Source organism: Dromiciops gliroides, chromosome 6 (genome assembly GCF_019393635.1).
Source record: "Dromiciops gliroides isolate mDroGli1 chromosome 6, mDroGli1.pri, whole genome shotgun sequence".
NCBI lineage: Eukaryota > Metazoa > Chordata > Mammalia > Microbiotheria > Microbiotheriidae > Dromiciops > Dromiciops gliroides.
Window position 1 is genome coordinate 17644503 of NC_057866.1, and position 9275 is coordinate 17653777.

At 41.4% G+C, this 9275-nt stretch overlaps 1 protein-coding gene across 2 annotated transcripts; it reads left to right on the plus strand.

The window, feature by feature from the left end:
• Window positions 1-3842: 3842 nt before the first annotated feature.
• LOC122732700 (proteoglycan 3-like) lies at window positions 3843-9059 on the plus strand. Of its 2 annotated transcripts, none has more exons than XM_043973041.1 (6): window positions 3843-3972; window positions 4379-4503; window positions 6709-6971; window positions 7253-7384; window positions 8291-8402; window positions 8957-9059. In XM_043973041.1, the coding sequence occupies exons 2-6, from the start codon at window positions 4443-4445 to the stop codon at window positions 9013-9015; spliced, it is 627 nt and encodes a 208-aa protein (XP_043828976.1). In that variant the 5' UTR covers window positions 3843-3972; window positions 4379-4442; the 3' UTR covers window positions 9016-9059. The 2 variants fall into 2 exon arrangements, with proteins under 2 accessions (XP_043828976.1, XP_043828977.1); XM_043973042.1 differs by lacking the exon at window positions 3843-3972 and adding an exon at window positions 4024-4042.
• Window positions 9060-9275: the final 216 nt, after the last annotated feature.

Sequence of the window (9275 nt, forward strand, 5' to 3'; positions counted from 1 at the left end):
CAGTCCAATTCTCTCACTTATAAATAGATGGGAAAACTGGGGCCTCAAAAGGGAAAGAAACAGGACCATTACATAACAGTATACAATAGTGTCAGGTCATATCATATCATATCATATATCACCATATACAATATATAATAGCATATGATTTAATGTTTACAATATAACAAATATTTTACTCTATATTGTACAATAACACAACATAGTAACTATAATGTAACATTACATTACTTATATTAACAATAAATTCATGTACCCAGTGTGTGTGTGGGACCATACCCACGCTCAGCGTTTTATACATAAGGACACTAAGGCCCAGAGAGGGGAACTGATTTGATGAATGTAGTGCCTTGTTGATTCTGGATTCTGGAATCTTGTTTGTCTGATCCCAGGCCCAGGTATCTTGACATTATATTCCTGTAAATCTTTCTTTTTTTCCCTTTGTTTTGGACACTGTGATTTTAAAATAAACATTTTTATTTAAAGTTTTGAATTTCAAATTCTATTTCTCTCTCTCCTTCTCTCTCTTTCACCCCTTCCCTCTCCCTAAGGCAGCCTGTAAATCTTTCTGACATAATCCGGACATCCTTCATTTACTTCTTCTCATTCTTTCCCAATCCAATAGGGTAAGATCTAGAAGTTTCAGGAGTCACTAAAGACAATTGGTTCTTAAGAATGAGAGTGGCATGGGCAGCTAGGTGGTGCAGTGGATAAAGCACCGGCCCTGGATTCTGGAGGACCTGAGTTCAAAACCGGCCTCAGACACTTGACACTTACTAGCTGCGTGACCTTGGGCAAGTCACTTAACCCTCATCGCCCCACACCCCCCCTCCTTGGGCATCCACATTAGAGTAGTAGGTCTTCCATTCACCAGTTGTGTGATATTTGGTCAGTCCCTTCACTTCCCTGAGGTTGTTTCCTCATTTGTTAAATGTGGGTAACCATACTTACCCTACCTAGCACACAGACTTATGATGACCAAATAAGAAAATGTAGAGGAAAAGAATTTAGAAAATTTTAAAAGTAGGTAAAGTATATTCAGATAATAAAATGCTGTCCAAGATGTATTATTTTTAATGAGGAACTCAAGCCATATTATCCAAAGTTTAGCTTAGCTTTGATTGGCTGTGGCAATGCTCTGGGTATGCTGGGGCAGAAGAAAGACAGGGCAGATACACAACTCATGAGGCATTTCTTTACAGAGCCTAACAGGGCATTTGCCCAACTAGGAAATGAGGGAGTTTTAGGTGGATTTCTTCATCTATCAAATGAAGAGAATCATTCTCTCTCTTCCTTGCATATATTGAGTGCCCACAGACACTCACAGTTTGAATATGGAAGTCTATTCTAAATCTATTCTACTTTCTCCCTCTCTCCATACCTTTCTGTCTTCCTCTATGACCCAGTTGTCCCAGGGCTTAATGAGGATTCAAAAAGTCTGATTCTCCCATACACACATGCACACACTCCTCCTCCTCCTTTCTTTCTTTCTTTCTTTCTTTCTTTCTTTCTTTCTTTCTTTCTTTCTTTCTTTCTTTCTTTCTTTCTTTCTTTCTTTCTTTCTTTCTTTCTTTCTTTCTTTCTTCCTTCCTTCCTTCCTTCCTTCCTTTCTCTTCTTTTCTTCCTTCTTTTCTTCTTTTTGTTTCTCCTCATCTTCCTCATCTTCCTCCTCCTCCTCTTCCTCCTTTCCCCCTTCCTCCTCCTCCTCCTCCTCCTCCTCTCATGTCCTGTGCAATAGGCTTTTGCTCAGCTGATTCTAGGAGGAGAAGGGCACCCTGGAGGCAGAATGGACTCAGGGAGACACTTGGCCCACTCTCTAGAGGTTTCTTCTATCTTTATCTCAATGAAGAAAATGCTGCAGACATAATTTTAACAAGTTATTTTTCTAAAACATTGTAAGGTTTAGAAAGCACCTGTAGTGCAAAGTAGGTACTATGAATATTATTAATCCCATCTGAGAGCAGAAAAAACTGGGGTTCAGCAGAGAAAGTAACTTGCCTGAGGTTATGGAGATCTTCTTATTCACAATCTTTCCACTGAGATGTGCTCTTGCAAGGTCAGGTTGTAAACCAAGAAATTTCCTTGTAACTGACAATAGTGTCTTGTCTATTATCTCTGTAGGTCTGGGAGAAATGTCCTTGAGTTCTTGTCTATCAATCATACACAGATCAATCAACCAGCAAGCATTTAGTTCTGGGCCAGATGCTTGGGTATATTCAGAGAGAAGGAAATAGATCTGAGCCAGAACCTGTGGTCAGTGATAATGGTGATATATGTATAGAAGTTTTCCAAGGAAGCTTTGATTCAAAAAGAGCAGAAGGTCTTAGAGGACCTCCTGGGGTATATAACCCTTTGCTCTTCAGCCTATCACACTGCTGTCTGCCTTTTTTGTGCCAGAGGATGAGTGAAGAGGCAGTTGAAGCGATTTGCACTCTGCCAGGGTCCGGCACTGAAGAATAGACTTACTTGGATGGTGGATTGGGAATATTCAAGGAGATTAGTGGATGCAGGATGTGGAAAATTATTCCTGAAACTGAGCCCAAGGACCTGGCAAACTCCATATGGGAATAGTGGCTGACTCCCCAAGGACTGTGAGCATGTTTTTGCTTTATTCCTCTCTCTTTCTTTCCTTTCTGTCTATTTTCCCTCAAGTCTCTTTTTCTTTCCCATATACTTCCCTCCCTCTTATTCTCTAGTCACTTTTCCTTCCTATCACCTTTCCTGATACTCAAAAGCCACCCTCCCCAATCTTCCCTCTACTTTTCTCTGTCCTATAATTCCCACTTTTCCATCTCTAAGTCTATGAGCCTATGGGGAATTTTTGCTCTCCTTTCACCCAAGCCAATCCCATTGTGGAAGTGGGTGAAGATGATCAAGTTGCACATACAAATAGATAAGTATCTGAACATGAAGCAAAGGGCAACCAAAGCCTGATATCACAGGGCAACTGTCTCAGCCACTATTTCCCCAGAACCCTGATAAGAGACTTTGCCCTTCACCGCTGAGGGTTTATCTTATAGCTCAGGGGCTATTAACCAATCTTGGTGACTAAACAGCTTTGTCTCCCAAGGCCTAGGATTGGGTGTCCCCACCTCTTCCCCCCATTCTAGGAATAAATGCCTTGATCCTCAGGCTAGGGAAGCTTTTCCTTTGGGGGCATGGGACAGAGCTATCCCTACAATCTCTTTGAGACCCAGCAGAGATTAAAATCAGTGTTCCTGTCTTAAGCCACTCCAAGATTCTGAGGCCTCCTGCTTGTGAGACCAAGGTTTGGAGTTCCAGTTCTAAATAGATTTTCACACTTAGCACAAAAACATATGTCTCATGGGCATTGCCACCCTATGCCCAGCTAGCCATTGCATGGTCCTGTGCTTTTGCTCCCTAGAGAGGATGAATGATTGAGTGTAGATGATTAACAGCCACTCATCTCAATTAGTGAAGAAGAAATGAAAAAGCCATCCTCTTAGACCTAGGTCAATTGATTTCATTTTCTTACCCTAACATGGCTGTGATAGAGATCTTATTTCTTCAAATCCTTCTCTTGATCCCTAGGAACTAAACTTTTCCTTAGAGGCCAGTAATATGGACATAATCCTGATTTCACAGGCAACACCCCTTGTCCCAGTCACCTGATTCATAACTTTCTTAAACCTCGAGTGTTTCCCTCTTTTCCTGAGATAGAGCGTAGAAGGAAATGCTATTTTCCAAGTCTGAGTGGTTTTATGTCAAGGCACCCCTACAACAGATTCATGACTGGTTCCTATAACTGTTTATTTGAGTAGCCTAGGAGGGATAGTCTCGCCTCAGAGGTTAATGAGGAACCTTGCTGGTTATTAGTTTATCCTCCCTCAGACCTGGGGCAATAACATCTTCGCCACCCTGGCCACTTCCTCTAAACATTGATATAAGGGTTTAAGGCTAACACTCAGTTATCTGAGGTGCTGAGAAATTGGGTCTCCTGTGCCCAGGGAGGTAAGTATTGTCCCTTGCAGCAGCAGGAAGATCAAGGACCCATGGCTTCCTGAAACAAGAGACTCTGGATGTATGCTCAATTTATTTTCAGATCTATAATTCTCATGACCCTCTCCCCCCTTACCCCACAGGGTGGAACTATTGTTTCCTTATTCCCTGCCTTATTCTATCAGGAAGAGAATTTGGAGTGGGGCAGTGCTCAATTCAATTCAAAAAGGAGCTCACGGTCTTAGGGTATCAAAGATAGGGATGCATGCTACTAAAAAAGGAACCTTTATATAAATTAAATTCACATTATGCTTCCCACTGAAGCCCCACACATCCTTTCTTCCCTTTTATCCTTTTCATGACCATGTTTCCCAGACCAGTATTTTCATTAACAGAGATAATTCCTTCTTCCATCTAGGGTCCTTGGAAGAAATCCCCAGATTAAGGAGAAAGTGTGTCCACACCCCAAGGACTAAGCAGTGATGAAACTTGCCTTCATTCTCTCATTTGTCCTGTTGGGGACAGTTTCTTCTCTTCATATGAGTAAGTTTTTCTTTTTTCTTTTCTTTTTCTTTCTTTCTTTTTTCTTTTTGGTGCGGCAATGAGGGTTAAGTGACTTGCCCAGAGTCACACAGCTAGTAAGTGTCAAGTGTATGAGGCCAGATTTGAACTCAGGTCTTCCTGAATCCAGGGCCGGTGCCTTATCTACTGCACAACCCAGCTGCCCCCAAGAATAAGTTTTTCAACTCTTTCCCCATCTTTTCTCCATCCATCCTAGTTTCCTATGGATTTGTCTTGTTCGTTGATCTAAATAAATTTGGTTATGGGGTAAGATCATAGAATGCGAGTAAAATTTTTATAGATTTCATGTCAGGCCTGGGATCTACCTCCAAGTCTGTCATTTATTTGGGTCAGTGAGACCGCTGACCAAGATGTCTTTTGATTTTTTTTTAATTCTTCATTCAGGAAGTTAGTATGGTACAGTGGAATAAGTGCTGGATTGGGAGTTAGTTTGGGTTTAAATCCTGGAGTTGCCATTTGTCACCTGTGTGACCCAGGGCAAGTCACTTAACTTCCTTCATTTTCCTTAACTATAAAATGAAAGAGTTGGATTAGATGACCTCAAAGGTCCCTTCCAATTCTAAATCTATGCCCCTAGGATCCTAAGTCACTTTCCTTTGCTGAATCTTGGTTTTCAACTCCACAAAATGAGCACAATAATACTAGAAACACCAAAATATTTTGTGGTCCATTCTGAGGAAGCCTCTGCAAAGAACTAAAGAAATATGGACTTTGTTCATCTCTCGTATCTTTCCTCAACTTTCTGTTGGAGATTATGGACTCTTCTTAAAGGGTTAGACTTCTTATATATTGGGGTAAAGGGTCTAAGGCTTTTCTTATATCTCTCAGTAACTTTTCCCTCTCTCCACTCCTTTCCTTTATGGTCCTGTAGCATCAATCAGAAGTAATGTTCCCATAACCTTGTAATGAAATTTGTTACAACCTCTACCTCCAACCAAAAAGAGATACACTTTTTTTGTTTTTGTTTTTTGGTAAGGTGATTGGGGTTAAGTGACTTGCCCAGGTTCACACAGCTAGTAAGTGTCAAGGATCTGAGGCCAGATTTGAACTCAGGATGTCCTGAATCCAAGGCCAGTGCTCTATCCACCTAGCTGCCCCAAGAGATAAACTTTAAGTAAGAACACTAACCTCTCTCTCTCTCTCTCTCTCTCTCTCTATATATATATATATATATATATATATATATTCTTTTTCCATCTTTTTCCATCTTAAAAGTATTTTATTTTAAAATTACATGTAAATATAGTTTTCAGCATTCATTTTTCTAAGATTTTGAGTTCCAAGTTTTCCTCCCTCTCTCCATTCCCTCCCCCTCCCTAAGACAGTAAGCAATCTGATATAAGTTATAGAGTACAATCATATTAGGCATTTCTACATTAGCCATGTTGTGAAAGAAGAATCAGAACAAAGGGGGAAAACTATGAGAAAGAAAAAAAAAAACAACAACAACAAAAGTGAAAATAGTAGGCTTCAATCTACATTTATACTCCATAGTTCTTTTCCTGGGTATGGAGAACACTTTCCATCATGAGTCTTTTGGAATTGTCTTAGATCATTGTATTGCTGAGAAGAGCTAAATCCATCATAGTTGATCATTGCACTGTGTTGTTGTTATTGTATTTAATGTTCTCCTGATTCTGCTCGCTTCACTCAGAATCAGTTCATGTAAGTTTTCCCAGGTTTTTCTGAAATTCAACTGCCCAGCATTTAAAAACATTTTTTTTTTTAGTGAGGCAATTGGGGTTAAGTGACTTGCCCAGAGTCACACAGCTAGTAAGTGTTAAGTGTCTGAGGCCGGATTTGAACTCAGGTACTCCTGACTCCAGGGCTGGTGCTCTATCCACTGCGCCACCTAGCTGCCCCCCCAGCATTTCTTATAACACAATAGTATCCCATTACATTCCACAACTTTTTCTGCCATTCCCCCAATTGATAAGCATCGCCTCAGTTTCCAGTTCTTTGCTACCACAAAAAGAGCTGCTATAAATATTTTTGTACATGTGAACTCTTTTCCCTTTTTTTTTTTTAATAATTTCTTTGCAATCTAAACCTAGTGGGAGTACTAACCTCAAGATCTGAATGGTGTAGGAGCTATCTGTGGTACCTGCAGGGAGGCAAAAGAAAGAGTATGGCCAGTATTTATTATGCTCTTCGTCTTTATCTCAGGAAATGAGGCTATTAACCTAGAGAAACTAGAGGAAGTAGACACCCAGGCTGAGGAGTCAAAGGTGCCAGAGGGAGGAGAATTTCTTGCTTCTGCTGACAAATCCTCTAAGAAGGAGAAAGAAGTCACAGAGTCAGTCTCAGCTGCCAAAGATAATTACACTCTGGAAGCCAAAAAAGAGGAGACAGTTTATGTGCTGGAGAACGCAAGGTTTCATGTCAGATATGTGTTAATCAGAAAACTGAAGACATTTACAGAAGCTCAGGTGAGTGAGCGTTGGGCTGGGATGGAGGTCCTGGGAATAGAGAAATAGCGTTTGGGAGAATGAGAAGTGGTTAGAAGAGAGAGACGTTTTTCTCTGAATATCATGGAGGCTGGTGTAGGGATAGAGGTAAAATGTGTTTTATCTGTCCTGAAAATTCCTATGGGGACAATTCTTGGAAGTTGGACTGAAATCTGAACCTCTGATATTCAATGTGAATGATCTTTTCCTTCTACTTCCATCTCTTTGTACTTATTTCTGCCTTTTTCTCTACAATTTCTCAGAGATACTGTCAGCAGAACTACAGGGGCAATCTAGTTTCCATCCACAATTCTGACTTCAACTGCAAACTCCAGAATTTAGCTAAAAGAATCAACCAACGCTGGGTTTGGATTGGAGCTTACACCACTAGCTGGGTAAGAAAATGGGTCAAATATGTACATGACTTTTTTTCCTTTACCCCCTTTTTTTTGGTGAGGCAATTGGGGTTAAGTGACTTGCCCAGGGTCACACAGCTAGTAAGTGTCAAGTATCTGAAGCTGGATTTGAACTCAGGTCCTCCTGAATCCAGGGCCAGTGCTCTATCCACTGTGCCACCTAGCTGCCCCCTCCTTTACCCTTCTTTTTTTTTTTTTGGCAGAGCACTGAGGGTTAAGTGACTTACCCAGGGTCACACAGCTAGTTAAGTGTCAAGTGTCTGAGGCTGGATTTGAACTCAGGTCCTCCTGAATCCAAGGCCAGTACTTTATCCACTGCGCCACCTAGCTGCCCCCTCCTTTACCCTTCTTAAAGGGTGATGATACCCCCAACATATCACACCCACATCCTTGAACTTATAACTGGAGAATCCCTGGTGATATCCACCTTCACACCCTGTCAAAATTCTCTTGAGAAGCAGGATTTTGTAAAGGATCCCTGTAAACCTGAGGATCACACAGACTACCCAGCTTCCAGACAAATGCTCTTTAAGAACTTAACATTCACTTACCATTCCCCAGTGCACAGAGACCCAGTTCCTAAGGCAGTAGGTGAGAATCACAGGGTATTATCAGCATTTTCTTAGGACAGCCTACCAGTAGAATATAGTGCAATTATACTGTGAGTCAGAGAGCCTGGTTCCAAGTTCTCGTCCTTCCTAGTTTTGTGTCAATTACATTCTTGATGCCTTGGTTTACTTCTGTGTGAGTTAAGATAGTTGCACAAGATGAGTTTTCATGCTATTCTCAGATCTAAGATTTCATGTTTTGTTTTCCTTGGCTTGCATGTTTTGGAGCTCATCAGTTTCACCCCCTTTGACCTACCAATTCCTGTCTTAACTATAGTTCTTCGTCAAGAAATTTAAATGGATTGATCGGAGCAACTGGGATTTTTCATACTGGGCAATAGGCCAGCCACTCTTTGGTTGGGGCCGCTGTGTAGCTATGTGTACTAATGGTAAGTCAGGGAACATGGAAGGTGGAAATGACAACACGAAAATTAGATCGCGATATCTTCAGTTCTACCTGAGCTTCCTGAGAACCCATAACCTTGATTCCAAAGTTGGGAGGGGGAGCAGGGATTCCCCATCCCAGTGACATCGCAATGGGCTCCCCAGAGGAAACTGGGATCATCTCCATCTCCATTTGCCAAGTGTGAAGGAGGATTCTATGAGTTCTTCCGGTCCTCTCGATTTTGAAGTGATAGACTTGGGGCAGTGGAGTTCTCTAGTGGCTAAGATGGAGGGGATAGTATGATTAGCATGGACATGGACACAGACATGGATAATGAATCTGTGTTTGGATCTGAGCTCTTCCATTTACTAACACTGTAACCTTGGGCCTCAATTTTCTTTGTAAAATGAAAGGCTTAGGCTGGATGGTCTGTAAGGTCCATTTCAGCCTAACAGTCTATGTTCAGAGAGTCCTTCCAGCTCTGACATAGTTACATCTTATGACTCTTTTAGGGATAGGGCTGGAAGACCATCTTCATTCTGCTCTCTTTTTTTACAGGTAGTGGCTGGAGTAGGACTTCATGCCATCAATCATTGCCCTTTATCTGTTCCTATTGAGTCAAGTTCCCTCTCCCACTTTAATAAACTCAGATTCCCTGCAGTTCCTTCTGATTCTTGTCTTGTCATTATTCACATTTTGTGACTCTTCATGCCTACCCCTGTTTATTTTATTTTATTTTATTTTATTTTTGGTGGGGCAATGAGGGTTAAGTGACTTGCCCAGGGTCACACAGCTAGTAAATGTCAAGTGTCTGAGGCCAGATTTGAACTCAGGTCCTCCTGAATCCCAGGCTGGTGCTTTATTCACCGTGCCACCT